Source organism: Polyodon spathula, chromosome 13 (genome assembly GCF_017654505.1).
Source record: "Polyodon spathula isolate WHYD16114869_AA chromosome 13, ASM1765450v1, whole genome shotgun sequence".
NCBI classification, from domain to species: Eukaryota; Metazoa; Chordata; class Actinopteri; order Acipenseriformes; family Polyodontidae; genus Polyodon; species Polyodon spathula.
Genome location: NC_054546.1, coordinates 28949613 through 28969292, shown reverse-complemented (window position 1 = coordinate 28969292; position 19680 = coordinate 28949613). Strand labels below are relative to the sequence as shown.

General features: G+C 44.6%; 1 protein-coding gene across 1 annotated transcript; it reads left to right on the top strand.

Moving 5' to 3' along the window:
• On the top strand, positions 1-18820 carry LOC121325301. The gene is made up of 18 exons (XM_041267736.1): positions 1-211; positions 3290-6572; positions 7607-8086; positions 8783-9019; positions 9330-9375; positions 9466-9530; positions 9715-9968; positions 10468-10628; positions 11621-11773; positions 13049-13178; positions 13843-13917; positions 14006-14095; positions 14321-14463; positions 15525-15686; positions 16199-16266; positions 16866-16970; positions 17124-17506; positions 18491-18820. Exons 2-18 carry the CDS (start codon positions 3311-3313, stop codon positions 18818-18820), a joined length of 6144 nt encoding a protein of 2047 aa, XP_041123670.1. The 5' UTR covers positions 1-211; positions 3290-3310.
• Positions 18821-19680: the final 860 nt, after the last annotated feature.

Below are 19680 nucleotides of genomic sequence, written 5' to 3'. Positions count from 1 at the left end.
AGAGAGAGAGAGAGAGAGAGAGAAAGAAAGAGGAGAGGAAAGAAACACTCACCGACCTCCTTAAACACACAGTAATGTTAACTTTTCACCATCCGTAGCTCACGATAACACACTTCAGAATATTCAAATATATTGTGCACCTGGTAAAAATAATTTAAAACTGAGGACATTTTCTAAAGCAGAGCGAGACAGGGTTGGACACAAATCTCAGGTAAGCACGTTTTTTTTTTTTTTTTTTTTTTTTTTCCTCTGGAGTTGGCCTTTGCTTGTTTGGGCCTTTGCCTGTGTAATCATTAATGAAGTGCTTTGACGAGCAATTTAAGTGTTTGTAGGGAGATGGGGGTTGAGAGAAGGGGAGGGAAGACTTTTATGGACATTCAACTGATGGAACGGCAGACACTTCTTTCCACCCCCAGATTCTTATACTATCAAAACTTGTGCTAAAGAATGTGTTTAACAAGATTAATCATAATGCATCAGAAGTGATTCTCTGGATATAGAAAAAAAAAGTGTTCTATAAAGACAGACAGCCATATATCCCTTATGAAAAGTGTAAAAAAGCATAGTGAAAGCCTGGGTAAGGATAGCCAAGCATTGTAAACCACAGAGACAGAGAGGTATGGTAAAGCATATTAAAAATAAATAAATAAACATGGTAAAATGACCCTGATAAAAGTTCCCATAGTAAAAGCATAGCAAAGTGTAATAAAGCAAGGTAAAGCTTTTTTTTTTAATAGTTTATTTGGCAGACACCTTTATCCAAGTCGATTTTTGGGTGTTACAGGGCAATACAAGATTACAGTGCAAGAACAATATTTAAATACAGTGTAGTTTACAGTAAGTGTACATATTGCTAGAATACAATATACGATAAGATTAAGACCATTTGTATCTGCTATGACATAATAGTAGTGTGGTGGTGCAAGGATAATGTGTCAGCATTGTAAAGTCCAGAGAGGTATGGTTACGTATGTTAAAAAAATAAACTGTGGTAAACTATCCCTTATAAAAGTTTCCATTGTAAAAGCACAGCAAAGTGTAATAAAGCATAGTGAAAGCATGGTAAAGCATAAATAAGCATTGTAAAGTTCATAGAAGTATGGTAAGTCAGATTTAAAAACATGGCAAATGATGGTAAATTATTACCATGCAAATTTACTATGGTATTCTGAAGAATTCCCTTATCAAGTTCCATCACAATTTCATAAAAGTGTGTCACCAGTTGTAAAAGTGTAAATGTGACAGACAGACAAACACATATATGTTAAGACAGATGGACAGGCGTCTGTTTATATCCTCAGATCTTGGGGTCTCATTACTTAAATATATTTAGAAATACTAAAAAAAACTAAATACATTAAATGACAAACGTTTTGGCCTAAACTGTTATGTTATTAACTTGGCTTTAGTATTTATAAATGTAGTCTATTGAGTGTTGAATAGTTCTGGATTATCAAAATATATTGTATATACTGTAAAACCAAATATTTCAACAATATTGAAGGTATATTTGTAATATATTTAATAGGGATTTTAATCTTGACATTTTCTTTTGATCGATAAATCATCATTGATATACAAGTGATTAATCGATTAATTACACCTGTTTGCTGGCGATATTGAATTTTATTGAAAGAAATAATACAAGTAATACAAAGTATTAGCTAATGCTATTTACTGCAAATGTTTCATAATGTTTAATAAACAAATATTTACTTTCAGACTAACAAAGGTAACTTACTCAGTGCTATTTTATTTAGAGAAATATCATTTATTGAGTGCTATTTTATTTCAGTTGATTGAAGAAAAAGTATGATATGGCTGTTCAATAATCAACTTACTTGCAACTAAAGCCCCTTTTACATCGACACTCTTACCCAGATCCGGACCTGGGTCTTGGCTGCCCGGGTCACAATTCTGCTTAGTGTGAAACCACATACCTGGGTCGGATCTGGGTTAGCCAGATTGCAGCAGGGATATAGAAACATTTGCTCAAATCAACATTTGGCCGGATGGTTCAATCCAGAGAAGCTTGGATGGAAGATTCAGTAACAAGCTGCTTCCTGGGCATTGATATGCATGTTGTACACTTGCGTCTGTCACCCAAGTCAACCCTGCTTTATCAAAAGCAGTGTGAAATCTCGTACCCAACCTGCATGACACCGAGTCCTGCCCAGGTAGGTTCTGCCCTGGGTAAAACATGCCAGTGTGAAAGGGGCTTAAGATGATACGATAAACTTGCAGTACTGCCTTGAAAGGAAAGCACCTATGAGCAAATGTTGCAAGTTGCACTCTTTTTTTTTAAAACTTAATTCTAAGATTTTGTGAAATATTGGGTATGTCTTCCAGTTGCTTTTTTGCCTTTTTTTGATACCGTAAAATTAATCAATCAATTATGTTTTAACCGACAGAGGTATGGTAAAGCAGACCTCTTTTGATTTTTTTTTCATATATAGTGTACACTGAAGTTAAGCCTTCTTTTAAAACATGTTCTGTGTATTCTGTTTAGCTTTATTTACATTTTTTCTCACCCCACATCCTGACATACCCACACTGTAGATTTACTCTCTCTGTGCAGCAGGGATTAGGATAACACATCCTGACACTCATACACTGTAGATTCACTCTCCCTGTGCAGCAGGTATTAGGGTCTTGTAATTGTAAGTGCATTTTAAATGCATTAGTAAATTGTATTAATATATTGACCATACATGTAAACGTGTACAGGGATTTTACAAATAATAGATATATAACTAAAATATATTTGTATTAACATGCGTTATCTTATATCAAGAGAACTGCTTATTCAGTTATGATTAATGGTGGTACAGACAATTTGCATTTATTTAGACTATCAATATTAGGGTATTAATCCATAAACACATAAAGTAGTATATTCTAAAGTAACAAAGAGGAAAGGGTTAGGGAGAGGGAGAGAGGGAGAGAGATTTGGGTAGCGGGAGTGAGAGGGAGAGAAGGGGAGGAAGCAAGGGACAGCAACAAAGGGGGTAGAGTGAGGGAGAGAGAGTGAAAGAGAGAAAGGACGCTTTAGGAAGAAAGAGGGGGAAAGGAAAGAAAAGGGGAGAGAGAGACAAGAGGGACATGCAGCTGCAGCCAAACAGCCTGTTTTCATTCTCAAATATTTCTTATGTTCTTATATATTTTCTTTATTTGTCTCAGTGTGTGTTACAGAGGCTATATGTTACAGATTGCATATTACAGAGGCTATATTGGATATTTATTATCATATGTAAAATTGTTTGTAATTTATTTGTCTGTTTTATTTCAGGCAACAACACAGCATGTTGCTATGGAGCCTATCGAACAGAATAGGCTCCTTCCAGCCAGTAATGAGAGGGCTGAGGAAGTCACGCAAAGCCCTATTGGTCAAGGGGTGACTTCAGGGGTCGGATCAACAGACGAGGGGGAGAAGCCAGGAGAGCTAAACCCCGCCTTCAAAGAAACCACGCCATCCTCAGCTTTGAGTTCAGGACTTCAAGAAAGTCCAGACACAACCTGGGCCGAATCTATTTCACCAGGTGATTTAAAAAGAGACATGGAGGATACAGAAAGGAGGTATACCGAGATATCAGGAGAAATTGGAGATCCCTTGAAAACATCAGGGAGAGAAGAGAGCTTCAGTTTTTCAATTATAAATAGGTCCTGCACAATATTGGACAAGGAAAATGATCCTGGGGACAAAAAAGAACAAAACTGGTCTTCAGTAAATTCTGAAAAAGACCCCACAGAGAAAGAATTGAGCATGTGTTCATTTGATGGGCAGGGTAGTAACACAAGTCTAAGGGTTCATCAAATAGATGAAAGTATTTCCGGAGTTCAAAAACAGCACACAATGCCTAACAGTACAGAGACTGATTTGAGTCCTGGAATTAAAGACAGTAGTTCTTCTACTGCTGATGAAAATAAAGAATGTTCTTTTTTAAAGACTCTTACAGAGATTGAAAACCTGTCTGTTAGTGAAAGACCAAATCTAATTTCTCATGGAAATTCACTTGCACAACCAAAGTCTTCTCAGGTTATAGAGATGGGGGAAAGCAGAATGCACCAGGATCCAAAAACTGGAGAACCCTGTTTGAAACAAATCGACAGTACCGGAATTCCTGATATTGGAAGGACAGATGAGCAAAATGAAGCCAGAAGAAATCAATCTGATTCCTTACTGACTGTAGAAGGATCAGATGAAACTGCAACAGAAAGGAGGGGGAAGTCATCATCTGAAGACGACGGCGAAAGATTGAAGGATGTCAGTTTGCAAAACTGTCTTGAAAGAGAATCAACTCTTACAAGTTCCCTAGAAAGTGGAGGGGAAGGAAAACTGTGTTCTTCTGAAGACCAAGGGAGTGACGCTGGTCCTGATGAAGCTAGACATTCAAAACCAGACAGCGATTTGGAGACCAGCCTTGCTGTAGAGGAGGACGGTTTATCTGATAAACACACAACAGAACCAAACTTTCACAAAGAACAACTGCAAGGCAGCTTAAAGAACCAGGAAGACTTTCGAAGTTTTGATTTTCCTCCTGTGGATGTATGTACCAGAGAGAACTCCCCACTGTCACTAACAGATGAGGAGGCACTTTCTTCTATTGCAACATCTCCAGTGTCAAAAGACACAGTATCAACGAAGAGTCCCCCCAAAAAGCAGGGAAGAAGATCAGTTGACCAGGAGAAGAGGGAGAAACAATCTACAGAGACAGTGTGTGATGAACTAGACAGTGAATGCAAGGATCAAGAACCAGCTTCTGATAGATCTGTAGAAACAGCAAATTTAAGGACAGACTCTAAAGAAGAAAGTGGAAGGATGATGTATTCCAAAGGTGATGCAGAAAGCACAGGATCCATGTGTGCCCTTCAACAGGAAGTCAAGGACCAGGAGTTTGTCTCTGATTGTGGTCCTCTGTCTTCTCCCTGCAGTGGACAGTGTGGACAGAAGTCTGTCCAGAATAAATCATCTCCACCTTGTTCAAGTGAGGATGAGCTTTTAATAAAAGCCAGGCCTGGACTACCAGTCTCATCAAGGACACGAGACACATACCGGGATGTTGGTACAAGTGAGATTTGTGCTACTGGACAATTAGAAATGGATGACAGGGGCTTTAGTGAGGAAAAGTTTTCAATAAAACAAGATGGACTAGTATCTAAAATAACAGGAGATGAACTTGTAAGAACAAGTGAACATCCTCATACAGAAGTTTGTCAAAGTGAAATATCTGCTACCAAATCATTAGCAAGTGAGGATAGGAGCTCTGAGGGAGAAGACAACAATGATTATCTCAGTAGGTGTGACAGTAAAGACATATTGCTCAAAAAAAGAGAATGCTTTTCTGCATCCAAGACGAAGTCGAAGGAGAAGGGGAGAAAAAGATCTTCAGTACTCGAAGATTCTTTTTTCTTTGGAGAAGATGGACTTCAGATTAGACAACAGTTTGGACAAACTCCTGAAGGCCACAGTCCAAGCAACTCTTCTGTCTTTACAGATGAAGACCTGTCTTTTACAGATGGGCAATTAAGAATGTTTTTTGCCGAGCAGAGAAATCTACCATCTCATGAGGAGGAGCACACTAAAAGGGAACTAGACATGGACAGGTCATCCGATGAGGTAGCTCTCAAGAAAGATTCAGGCATCTATAGCTGTTCCAGAGAGTATGATCATAACACGTCCAGAGACATTTCAGAGGACTTGAATTTCTCTTTCCCTTTCAAAGATCAAAAGAGATCCCGGGAAGACACTCCATTGGGAAAATCTAGGAGCCTCCCTGAACAGGTTCCAAGGGAAACCACTGGGCTATCCTGCAAATCCATGAGCATAGAGAACTGCCATTTGGAAAACAAAGCCCTAGGACAAGAGGTGGAATCTAAAATTCATTCCAAACAAAGAAAGTATTCTCGAGAAGATTTCAAACGCTTCAGTGAAGACGTTAAAGAAGATTCAATTAGTCTAGTTAATTCTCAACCTGGTGCAAGGAAAGCGCAAGCTGAGTTCAAAGAAGAGTCTCGTGAAGAAGATGACCAGGGCAGACGGTTTTCTTATCACTCTGAAGCTTGTGAAGGCTCCAACGACAATCATGATTTCATCACTCTATTTAGTTCCCAATCTTTAAACAGTGCCAAAGAAACTGATATGAGGAAGGAAGAATCCAAAATAGATGAAAAAGACGTACAAAATGATTCAAGACTTTCTAGCAGCACCAAAGATGCCCATAGTGGCTCCCAAGCTGCTGAATCGATGACAGACGTGGCTGGTGCCAATACAGGCGTTGCATTTAAAATAAGAAGACCCCAAGTCCAGGTCTACTATGTGATTGGTCAACAATTGCCTGAATTACAGCCTCAGGAGGAAACACAGAAACTGACATCGACATCTAGTGTTGATAAAGAGGAATTGCAAGACAGGCAGAAGTCTCTAGATGTGAGTGAGTATGAGGCAGCCAAAACAAATGTCTACTGTGGAATTAGACATCAAAAGCTGGTATCTGAGACAGAGACAGAAAAAGAGACCCTTACTCAGGACAAAGAGAAATTGGATAAGAGGCTGGAGGAGATACACAGTGAGAGTAAGTGTGAAATTTTATTTTTATTTAATCATTGTCTTTTTTAGAAATTGTACACAGGAATATAGGTACATTAAAACATGTCTAATTCAGCCCCTCTATAACCCGGCATTTTGTATAATTTAATGTTTTCAAAATATAGAAGTAAGTATGTTGCATAAATATGCACATGTCCTGTGGCTATGGTACAGTAAAACTTTTGCATTTGAAAATGGGATGATTATCTTGTATTCAGAGCAGCTATTTTCTTTTTTAAATATATATGTTATTTTCATACTTCTAGCAACTTCAGTCAGAGCATTTGTAAAGGCAGGATATAGATATATTGCAGTCAGGATAATAAAATCCCTAGTGGTTTTGTTGGCTTTTAAGTGTTGTTTTATAGCAACATGACTCACTATGTCTACAAGGTGCCCTGTTGGTCAGGCATTACAGGCAGTATCATATACTAGGGGTGTGCTGATGCTCCTACTTTGCAGATATGAAATAAATGCATTCATTATTGATTTCAGAACAGGAACAGCTGCTCTTCCCTCGTCTTTACGTAATAAGGCTGTGGTACAGCAGTATGGCAGTAAACATGTCAGCTCCCCGGATGAGAGGGCAAGTTAATTGCCATTGATTGGTACTCAGTTGTAAAGGTGAGGGAAGGACAGCTTTTCTTGTTTTTTAAACAACACAACACAGTATCTGCTGGTAAATATTTCTTAAAGGCAGTTACGCGTATCAGCACACCCCTATCATTTATTAATCAGTATGTTCACAGAACGATGACCCTTATTTTCCATGCATAAGTTGCATCCAGTAAATTCATTTCTCTTTGCTGAAAGACATTTTAAATCTGAAAGAAACGGAGAGAGTCTACCTATGATGCCTGCATTGTTGGACACCCTATATATATTTACTGGGGTTATAATTTTAAGAGTTAGCCATAACACAAGGCAGCTCTCTTCAAACAGTAACAGGCAGCAAGATATATTATGGGCTCTGGTGAAGGTTAGAAATGTACTTATTTAATCATCTCGTTTTTGTACAAGGAGATGCCAGTCAGTCATCGAATTCGGGTGGCGAGAAAGATGCCTGTCCCCTTTCCTCACAATCAGAACTACAGAGACAAAATGCAATAGAGGGGAATATAATCCCAGAGTGGCATTCCACCTCAGACCCCCAGGAATTATGGGACTGTGACAGACATGTCATGGAGGACTTGACTGAAATTCCTACAGAAATTTCTGAACTCAACACTTCAAAATCAGAGGCAGTTTCAGACCTTGAAACTCAAGTCACCCAACAGGGCAAACATCACTGTGCTACTGAGGGATTGTGGGAAGCTGGAGGACCTAGCGAAACGCAAAGGGGGAGTATTGCAATTTCTTCTCAAGAGGACCGAAGCGAGCTAAGAAGTGCCAATGGTGGAATAGGTCAGACAATTCAAGGAAATGGCAACAATGGATTTCCTTCCCAAAATGACGGTTCTCCTAATTCTGACTCTGTCAAAAAGGGACACAGAGATGGTGGTAAGTTAAGTTTTAGAGTTCTTAAAGATGGGATGACTGCCATTGGTTCTGCTGACAAGGGATTGTGGGATGCTGGTGGACTTAGCCATAAAGATCATGGTAACATTGTACTTAGTTTGGAACAATATAGCTTACACAAAGCTTAATTTGAACCAGGACCACTTTGGTTGAGTCCATTCAAACTTACTAATATTAGGTGGGGTTTGGCTTTAACAATGTAATTTCAGAAATCTGTTGTGCTCTTCCATTCACTATGTTTCAAAGGTACAGTGTTGAAAGAAACATTCCTGTCATCGCAAACGTGGATTTATTTCTTTAAATCACTACATGACAGAAAGTGCTCAGTGAAATGCATTACTCCATCACTTTGGAGGAAATTTCTCTTGGGTATTTTAGCATCTTACCAGCTGTAAAGAGTGTCAGTCATTAGGGGAAGCAGCTGGATTGTTACTGATAGGAATGAAGGCCCTGCATGCAGGGGGTAGGACCAAGAAAGTGCAAGAAAATCAGAATGCAAGGCAAACAGAGATTTAACTAGGTTTTGAACCAAGTGTTTTAAAATGAAAATAAGTGTTTTCTAAAACATAGATTTCTATCAAAACTATACCTACAATATATAGTGAATGGATGTACATGGCATTAGAAAGTATATGCATTTATTTATTTACTTTAAGTGCATTTCTATGTGTTTTATAGACAAAGAGGATGAAGGGGCTCCCCAAACTCTTCACAGCCCCCCAACCCCACAGCAAGGATCAGGGTCCCCCAGAACACCCCTGAACAAAGCCATCAGCTGGGCGGGCAAAACCAGTACTCTTAGGAACTTGGGACTGAGGCGCGAAGAGGCAGAGAGCTTTAAAGAACTGGGAACCAAAGCCAGGGCTAGGAGGAAAGGAATAAGGAGGGCTGAGAAATCAATATCCAGCTTGCCAGGTGAGGGGAAAGAGAGGAGAGAAAGGGGAAAGAGGAAGGGGATGTGGGAGAAGAGAGAAGAGGGAGAGGGGAGGGAGTAGAGAGAGAAAAGAAAGGAAATAGATGATAAAGGAGGAAGAGGAAAGGTGGCAGAGGAGAGGGAGTGAAAGGGAGAGGGGAGAAAGGGGAGGGGCAAAGAGGGAGGGTAGGATGGAGAGGGCAGAGAGAAGGGAGAGAGTAGAGGAAAAAAGGAAAGGAGAGGGGGAATAGGGGAAAGGAGATGAGAGAGATGTAGCAAGACTGCTAACCTCTTTTTTATCTTGTTTTTCAGAGGACGATGAAAGCTATGTGAGAAAGAGTTGGGCTAAAATTACAGAGTAAGACAGCTGTTCTCAAAGATTTCTGAAGCTGTAACCCACCTCATTGTAACATTGATCAGTACAAAAAATGTAATTTTCTTTTTTTAGGTGCATTAATATAGAAGACGTGATGAATAATATGGAGCGAAGGAACTGCACTGTTGTTCAAGCTTGTGAGTGTGAAATCAGAGTCCGAAGCTATCTTTTATTTCAATTACTTTATGAAGTGCCTCCCTCTCACACTTCTTTCTCTGGCTTTGAATATGTAAATTAAATAACCCTCTCTCTCTCTCTCTCTCTCTCTCTCTCTCTCTCTCTCTCTCTCTCTCTCTCTCTCTCTCTCTCACTGTCTGAGAGTCGAGATGGTCCTCATGTGTGCTGTCGCTCTGGACAGAGAGATCCTTCGACACGCTCGCTTAGACACCCTCACTGAGGACAGCAGCCCCCCTGTTTTCCGAAAACAGTCCCAGACCCTCCCGCTGCCCCCTTCCACATCTCAGCGCTTCTCCCTCTCCTTGAACTCCACTCACTTACTGTGGCAGGAGCTGCCGGGGGTGAGGGAGAGCAGAGAGCTGCAGCAACTCAGTGACAAGAGCAGAAAGCTGCAGGAGGTGAGAGAGTTAGAACTGCAGCTCCCAGAGTGCTGTTCAGCAGAGGGTATCACGGACATGGGGTCTGCAATACGGGATTGTGAGTAGTGTAGTTTTTAAACTGTGTTAGAAGAAGAGCAGAGTCTCATGGGTAGCAGGAATCTACAGGAGGAGAAATAGAGACAGATAGTGAGAGAAGTACAGCTACCTGAGTGATGTTCAGCAGAGAGGTTATTGATAGCAAGAGGTTATCTGCACTCTGGGTTTGTGGGAGGTGTAGTTTTTAAACTGTGTTTGACGGGGGAGCTGAGAGCTTAGAGAATGACAACAGTATGAAGCTACATATGATTTCCCTGCGGATCCTGATCAAAACCGTGGCACCCCAAGCAGCAATGCTGGCGCCAGGAGGAAGCCTCAACTTTAGGTCATTTTTAAAGCTTGCCGACAGTGTCCCACGCACAGCCATGTCTGAGAGGACTGGTGTCTAAGACTGTAGTTGTATTTGTGTGTGGCCCCACAGGTGAAGTTTGAGCTGGTCACCTCGGAAGCCTCGTACCTGCGCAGTCTGGACATCGCCGTTGATCACTTCCAGAACTCCCGCCAGCTGGGTGCGCTGCTGAGCTTACAGGACAAGACCTGGCTCTTCTCAAGGCTGGCTGAGGTTAGAGAGGTCAGCCGCAGGTAAACTGAGTTCATAGGGCATTCCAGAGGTCTCTCTGCCTGCCTGCCTGTCTATCTCTGTCTGTCTGCCTGCCTGCATGCCTGCCTTCCTGGATTCTTCTGTCTGCCTGCATGTCTGCTTGCCTGCCTGTCTGTCTGCCTGCATTCCTTTGTCTATCAGTTTGTCTGACTGCCTTTCTGCTTGTATTCCTTTGTCTGTCTGTCAATCTATCTGTCTCTGTCTGTGTCTCTGTGTACCTTTGTCTATCAGTTTGTCTGACTGCCTTTCTGCTTGTATTCCTTTGTCTCTCTGTCAATCTATCTGTCTCTGTCTGTGTCTCTGTGTACCTGTCTGTCTGTCTGTCTGCCTGCATTCTGTCTGTCAGTCTGCATGACGCTGTGTCTCATTGTGACGAAGTGCCCGCCCCTGTGTATATTTTCTGTTATATGTTGTGTGTTAATGTTGGTGTATAGTCATTGGTACACGGGATATAAACGGGTCTGTGTAACACGAGTGTTTAAAATGTATATTTGTATTTAGGCATAAGGATTGCACAGCACTTCACGTGCAAGTAAAACGTAATATGTGAGCACGGGGATTTGCACTTTATTAATTCACGTGCAGTTGTACCGAAACTCCAATTGAATGATTGATTAGCAATCGAGTCTTGGTACAGCTGCATAAAAGCAGCATGTTTTCACCCACTCGGGGTTGGGTGTTCAATGAGTGGAGAACGGGATAAGAGACGGAGGTAGAAATAATAACAAAAGTAATCATTAAATAGAAGCTCACCGTGTTTGTCTGTCTAGTCCATTTTGTCTGTCTTTTTGTTTTGTTGACGTGTGCCATGTCCTGTGTTTCTGTTTGTTTGTTCAACCCTTTTATTTTTCAATAAACCGGCACAAGCAAGCGCCATCATCATTTCACATCTGTACTGTGTTTGTGTATTGCATTGCTTTCCTGGTTCTGATGCCGCCCATTTCAGCCGTCTCTGTGACACTCATTTATCCAGGTTCCTTGCTGATCTGGAGGAGAGAGTGGAGAGTGAGATCCTGCTGTTCGATGTCTGTGACATTGTGCTGAAGCACTGCGCCAGTTTCCAGCGAGTATATGTTCCCTACCTGACTAACCAGTCCTACCAAGAGAAGATATTCCAGAGACTCATGTGAGTATGAGAGGGCTAGCAAACCAACCTTGCCCTACACACCACCCTGGAAACAAGTCTTCACACGGTGCACTGTTGTTCACTAGATGGCACTTACTAAAATAAAGGCGCTTTGACTCATCTATCCTAAATTATAGGTCATAGGAATTTGTAAAGCTGGGCAGGCTGGTTGGATGATAATCCAGTCTGGAAGGCAGTATAGAGAGTTTAGACATGGATTGCTTGGACAAGCACATAGCACATTTACTTTAGTAGTCATGTCACAGAGTCGGGTGCTTCTGTTATTTAGCCCTCTAGTCAGCCCACAGTACTTTGAGTACATCTGAGGCACATCTGCACAGCTCTCCTAACACTTGAGAGATATTCAATAAGCCAGTAGGTGGCACAGAATATACACGCTGCACAAAGGTACAGGAGCCAGTTAGTAAAGGATCGTTACAGATTGAAAAGCAGCTCCTGAACTCATAGTGAAATCATTATATCAGTACAGTACATTCTCAGGAGATGTATTAAATTCCATCTAGATTTGCACCAATGTACTGTGTTTTAGTGCTGTTTTGGGACTACTGATCCTATGATTTCGAGTTGCATAGACACAATTTCTGCCATAGTGCTCATGTATCAATACCTTGCAGAAAAAAAGTGGAGGTGTTGAAAGCGATGCACCACCATACAAGAAAAAGAAAGATGTTGCTGAGAATTTAAACATTCCCGAACACTTTGTCACTTTCAAGTGTAATTTGAAGCTACAAACTCTCTAGTGTAAAGAGATCAATTTGGGTTTCATGCTGGTTTTGTAGGAGTCACATTTTGGGTTTGATTCTGGTTTTGTAGGAGTCACAGTTTGGGTTTGATGCTGTTTTGTAGGAGTCACAGTTTGGGTTTGATTCTGGTTTTGTAAGAGTCACAGTTTGGGTTTGATGCTGATTTTGTATCAGTCACAGTTTGGGTTTGATGCTGTTTTGTAGCAGTCACAGTTCAGGTTTGATGCTGTTTTGTAGGAGTCACAGTTTGGGTTTGATTCTGGTTTTGTAGGAGTCACAGTCTGGGTTTGATGCTGTTTTGTAGGAGTTACAGTTTGGGTTTGATTCTGGTTTTGTAGCAGTCACAGTTTGGGTTTGATGCTGTTTTGTAGGAGTCATAGTTTGGGTTTGCTGTTGGTTGTGTAGGAGTCACATTTTGGTTTTGTTTTTGTTTTTGTAGGAGTCACAGATTTTTATTGTTTTGTTGTGTATAGGCCTTTGTAAACACAGCTCTACATGTTTCTTTCTGCAGGGAAACAAATCACCAGTTTCAGTCAATCGTAGAGAAACTGGAAAAGGACCCGGTGTGTCAAAGACTTCCTCTGAGGTCATTTCTGGTCCTGCCATTCCAGAGGATCACCCGACTCAAACTGCTGGTTCAGGTACTGTACCTGTGAATACTATATTTCCTTGATTTGTCCCTATGAGGTGAAACCAGGCAGTACCACCTAAGCCCGTTACACTTGTAACTATTAAACACTCACTAGTGCTACATTTAGAAATACTAAAAGAACCTGAATCAATTCAATGACAAACAAGTCTTTTTTAATGTCTGAATGTCAGACTTTTAGTCTTTCTAAATAATTCTGTTCCACCTCCTTTTCTCCGTCTCTAAATTACTATCAATTCAACAGGCACAATTTAAAGCCTAGAATAGCATTTGCTGTGGCTGTTACCTTTGCTGTATCCCATGTTGTCCCAATTGCAGCAAACATTGCTTCTGAAAGTGGGGAAGCCTATTATTGTTGCGCTCTATAATCATTGTAATCTTTGGGTGACATGAGAAGAAGCAGATACTGTTGAACTCGTTACTGTTTCTGATGAATGCACTAGCAGGAACGCTGGCAGCTTGACTCAGCACTAATTAACACTCTCTCCCTCTCTTACTCTTTCTCCCTCTTTCTTTTCTATACTCTTTCTCTCCTTCCTGTCTCTTCCCCCTCTCTGTCTCTGTCCTTCTCTCTTTTCCCACTCACTCCTTCCTTCTACTCTCTCTCTCCTTCTCTTCTCCCCCCCCCCCTCTCTCTCTCTCTCTCTCTCTCTCAGAACATTGTGAAGAACACCACTCCTGGTTCTGAAGAGGAAGACCAGTCAACGAGAGCTTTGAGAGCACTGGACAAGGTAGTGCAGCGGCCATTCATTCATTCATTCATTCATGGTGTAATCATGTATCTGTCTGCCTGTCTGTAACCCCTGATATCTCTCTCAGCTGATCCAGGAGAGCAACAACAGCATCAGGCAGATGAAGAGTATTGAGGAGCTGGTCTCTCTCAGTGGAAGAGTGGAGTTTGAGTGTCGGGTGAGCGCGCTGGCCTTTCACTGCCAATCTGTCTGTTAGTGTGTCTGTGACTGTCTCTGTGTGTGTATGTGTTTCTGTGTGTGTGTGTGTGTGTGTGCGTCTCTGTCTGTAACTGTGTGTGTGTGTGCTTGTGTGTAGAGTGGAAGTAAATGTGAACTCCTGAGAGTATGTGTTTGGTTTGTATCACACTGTGGTTAATATCAACCCCCCCCCCCCCCCCCTTAGATCTTCCCGCTGGTCTCTCAGTCTCGGCGTCTCGTGAAGGAGGGAGAGCTCTCTCAACTGCTGGAGCTGCCAGGGAAGATCAGTGAACGACAAATCTACCTGCATCTCTTCAACGACTACCTGCTGCTGTCTCACCGCAAAGAGTATGTGTACCAACTGCCTGACTGTGTGTATTGACTGTCTGGCTTGGTGTATACTGACTGCCTGTATGTGTGTATTCTGACTCCTTGTCTGTGTGTATTCTGACTGTCTGTATGTGTGTATACAGACTGTTTATCTGTGTGTATTGTGCCTGCTTGTCTGTGTGTATTTTGACTGCCTGTGTGTATACTGACTGCCTGTCTCTGTGTATTCTGACTGCTTGTCTGTGTGTATTCTGACTGCCTGTGTGTATACTGACTGCCTGTCTCTGTGTATTCTGACTGCTTGTCTGTGTGTATACTGACTACCTGTCTGTGTGTATACTAACTGCTTGTCTGTGTGTATACTGACTGCCTGTCTGTGAGTATTCTGACTCCTTGTCTGTATGTATTCTAACTGTCTGTCTGTGTGTATTCTGACTGCTTGTCTGTGTGTATACTGACTGCTTGTCTGTGAGTATTCTTACTTCCTGTCTGTGTATTCTGACTGCCTGTTTGTGTGTATACTGACTGCTTGTCTGTGTGTATTGTGACTGCCTGTCTGTGTGTATACTGATTGCCTGTCTATGTGTATTCTTACTTCCTGTCTTTGTGTATTCTGACTGCCTATCTGTGTGTATACTGACTGCTTGTCTGTGTGTATACTGACTGATTGTCTGTGTGTATACTGACTGCCTGTCTGTGTGTATTCTGACTCCTTGTCTGTATGTATTCCAACTGTCTGTCTGTGTGTATTCTGACTGCTTGTCTGTGTGTATACGGACTGCCTGTCTGTGAGTATTCTTACTTCCTGTCTGTGTATTCTGACTGCCTGTCTGTGTGTATACTGACTGCTTGTCTGTGTGTATTGTGACTGCCTGTCTGTGTGTATACTGATTGCCTGACTGCTTGTCTGTGTGTATTGTGACTGCTTTTCTGTGTGTATTCTTACTTCCTGTCTGTGTGTATTGTGACTGCTTATCTGTGTGTATACTGACTGCCTGTCTGTGAGTATTCTTTCTTCCTGTCTGTGTGTATTCTGACTGCCTGTCTGTGTGTATACTGACTGATATTGATCTCTACAGAGGCAGTCGGTTCACAGTGTTTGATCACACCTCTGTATCTCGTGTGCGTGTTGAGAACTGTCAGATCAAGCTGTACTCTCTTCAGAAGAATCTCTTCAGACTGCACCTGCTAGAGAACAGTGAGGGGGCCACCGCTTCATTCATGCTGCGCAGCCAAACACAGTGAGTGCTGTTACTGTAGACTGCAGAGGAGCTTCAGCAACTGACTATTCATGACATTAGTCGAACCATACTGACTTTCTACCATATGCCCATGGGATGCAGCATTCTTAACACATAGCAATCACTAGCAAAGCATGATCAGACATTGTATGTCTGGTCATCTTTCCACATTAAAAAATGTATGTGGTCAGTTATTTCATTCATTTTTATGTTGTTGCCCATCAGTGACATGCATCTACTGTGTAAATATAGATGTATTTAGAATCTGCTCAAAAAGCAACTCTTGTATGTTTTCCCTCACTTAAGTGTTGTGGACATTGACAGAACACTCTTATGTGCTTCTATATCTGAAAACTGCTGTGAAGTCAGGCTGTGGTGCTTCATGTTGCTACCATAGACTGTAGTACTAGTTTTGGAAATTGAGCAGTTTCAGGATTTAGGATTTGGACTTGAATCTATATCACTATATCTGTAACACTGCCCACTGACTCAATCTGATTCACTTCTTTCAGGAATGAAAAACTGCGATGGCTTTCTGCACTCTCACCCACTCCTAAGATTGACTTTTCATCTTGTCAAGGTCAGTGATCTGTCTAACTATCTATCTACAGGGATGGAAATTAGACTCCCATTCGATAGCAGTTTAATCCATTCCTGGTTTTGTTGTGAGTTTAATAAGACACACCTGAGCTTGTTACCCATACACTGGGCTAAACAAGCTTGTTGTAAAATCAGCAATAGGTGAAACTGCTATGCAGTAGGAGTCTTATTTCCACTCCTGATATATCTGTCTATCTGACTACAGTCTTTGAATAATTAATAACAATATCCATTTATGAAAATTAAAATGACAACTTTTAAAAAGTTTTTAGAACAACAGCCACAGCCCACTAGAAAGGCTCTTATTTAGTAGAGCTACACACACCAATTAAGCTTTCCATAGGCAAAAGTCATTACTGTTCTCCACAGAGACTGAGAAAAGCAGCAATCTTCACAAACCCAAGCAGCTGTTTCTACAGTCGTTTCACTTGTAAAGGTAAATTAGCTTCATCAACAGCACGCCCCTCATTTGATTGTCGGTACCAGATTTCTGTGGCGAGCTCCATTTGAATAACGAAATAATGATATAATTGTTTGCGCCGCTCTGTTGTTTAGCGAGTGTTGTCTTGCTTGTTCTAGACCTGCTGCAGGTGCTGTGCCTGCGCTCCTATGTGCCACACCAACCGGATGAGCTGAACCTGGAGAAAGCTGACGTGATTGTGGTGCACCAGCAAACCAGTGACGGTAAGAGAGTACTCCAGAGCTCTGTGCATCACGAACAGAGGAGAGGCAGTGAGGTCTCGTACTTGCCTACCAGGGGATTGTGTTCCTTCATGCATGAAGGCCATGAATTTGCAACTGTTCCCCTTTCATTGTTCTTCTCCCCCTGTTTCTCAGGCTGGGTTGAAGGCACCAGGCTGGCTGACAGCGAGCGAGGCTGGTTCCCCCGTTCTCACGTGGAGCTTATATCCAGCCAGCGCGCTCGACTGTGTCTCCTTTGTCCCGCCCGACTCGAGGGGCGGGCCCTGCCCTGGCTTTCATCTTTTCCCTCCCGCCGCCCGCCCGCCTCTCCCCCCGCGGTCCGAGCCCCCTCGCCTTCTCGATCCCCCCTGGTCCTTGCCGTGTTTTTCCCCCCCCAACCGTCATGCCTCCCGCCTCCGGTTTCCTTTTCGCCCCGCCCCCCTCTTCTGCCCGTCTGCCCCCGCGCTCCCCGCGTGCTTGGCGTCCCCTTCGCGCCCTCCTCCACCGCAACCCGGCTGGCTGTTCTTCCCCAAAATCAGGTGAGGGAACGGTGGGGTGGGAGGGAATTGCAGCGTGGGGAGATGAACAACGGGTGAGGGATAAGGCGCTGGCCAAAGAGCCCGGTGATAGGGGAAGTGGGGGGGGTGAAGGGCGGGTGGTGGGCCGGAAGTCGCGCAAGGGCCCCAGGCGGTCGGGGCCAGCATGGGCCGGCGCACGGGCCGGGTGGTACGGGCAGGGGTGGGGCCGTCAAGCCGGCCGGTATCGCTCGAGAGCGTGACGGGGGAACGAATGCCCTCGAAGGGGGGGGGAAGGGGTGGACAAAGGGGGGGTATCAGGGGGGCGTGGGCTCGGGGAAGGGCTCCGCGAAGTGCACAGGAGGCGCTGGGGGACGTACGAGGCAGCTACGGCGGGGTGGGAGCGAGGGGAGAGAATGTGACGAAAGGAAAAGGGTCATGAAAGGGGGCCGGCTATGGACGGGTGGGACAGGGAGGACAGGAGGGGGCAAGGAGAGGCAAAAGGGAGGTAAATCGGAGGGACTCCGTCGCACAGGCCCGAGCCGCGCCCAGCCCCGAGGAAAGGGGAGGGGGTAGGGACCCGGCAGACGCAGGAGGGGGATCAGAGGGGCGGTGACGGTTCGTGCAAGAAAGTGGGGGGCGCTTGAGGGCAGGACGGGGGGCAGAGAACTGGGCCCAACAGGGGCGGGGCGTGACCGGGAACGGGGGATGAGGCGAGGGGGGGTCCCGGGGGGGGGGGAAGGGTGCCAGGGGCGAGGGGGCAGGCGGACTGAAGATACGAGACGGTGGACAGACCGGATGGGAAGGTGAGGCGAAGATGGGACCTTTGAATGAGAGAAGTTGGGGCCAGTACCCGCGGGCAGGGGGACCAAAGCCTTTCGCCCGCGAGCAACAAGATTAGAGAACGGACGGAACGAAAAAACGCCGACAGGGGGAGGCGATGCGATGAACGTTTGGCGGAGACTTGGGTACACAGAAATCTAAAGGGCGTGGCGAAAAACGGGTCAGGCCAGGGGCGGAGGTGCGAATGAGAGGGGACTTACGGCATCCCGAAGGGCCGTTACGACGGGACCGAAAACCCGCGCCAAGCCCGGACGATCGTGGGACAGGGGCAGTGACATACTAATCGCAGCGTGGAGAGGCTACCCGCAGACCCGGGGGGGTCACCGCAAGGGGGGGCCCGAGGCAGAAGCCAGGAGACGAGAGGAGGAGAGGGAAGGACGAAAGCAAAGCCCAGAGCAGCGCGGGGGAAAAACCGGGAAGCGGCGAGCGGGGTTTTTAGCCGCCGGGAGAGGCACCGTGGGAGCAATCGGCGTGTCCAGGGAAGAGTTGGACTAAGATCGGGGCGAACGGGACCCGGCGGGGTACCGGTACGGGAAGAGCTCCGGGCACATTGCAGGACGGACGGCCCGTGCTGGAGACGAGAGTGAGAGGATACCCGTGTAGGACGGAAGGCTGCGGCCGGAGATACGGGGCGTTCGCCGCAAAAAACAACTGGAGTCGTTACAGAATAGATCTGGTAACACCCCGTCGGAGAGTGGGGGCCGGGTGGGCTACGCTGACCCGATGGAACGCGTGGTCACAACAGTAATAGGGGGACTCCCTGCCTTAGTCCGCCCCTCCATTTGACCTCTTGTGTTCAGTTTGGTCCCCTTTCCCCCCCCCCCCCGGCTCTGGCTCTAGCCGCGTGCACGGCCGTGTGACCCCGCTTCGGTCGGGTTTTTTCACCGGCCTGTCTCGCCGCCCGGCCCTACCCCAGACTGGTCTTCTTCGGTCTTGCCCTCCACACCCCGCCCTATGTCGCGCCTACTTCATAGCCCACCTCCCCCTCTCAACGTATTGCAATTCTGACACGGGGACCTTTTTCGCGCTGCCCCCTCCAGCCACCACAGTGATCCGGAGTCACCCTGGCGCTCGCCCCCCGGGGCACTCCGCACGCCCCTCGGAGAGGACTTTTTTCACAGCGCACTCGTGATGGTCTGCTATGGCCTCCCCAGTCATGTGTTGCCAAGCCTGCCACCACCTGGGATCTTCCCGGGTAGCGGAGCTTTCTTGGGCTCCATCGCTCCTAACACCACACCGCGCCGCGGGCGGCCTGGCACTTCTTCCGTTTGTCAACCTTTCTTATGTGTCTGAGCCGTGTCAGTATGTTACTTCCTTTGCCCCATGTATACTCTTATATGATACTTCGTGTCTTC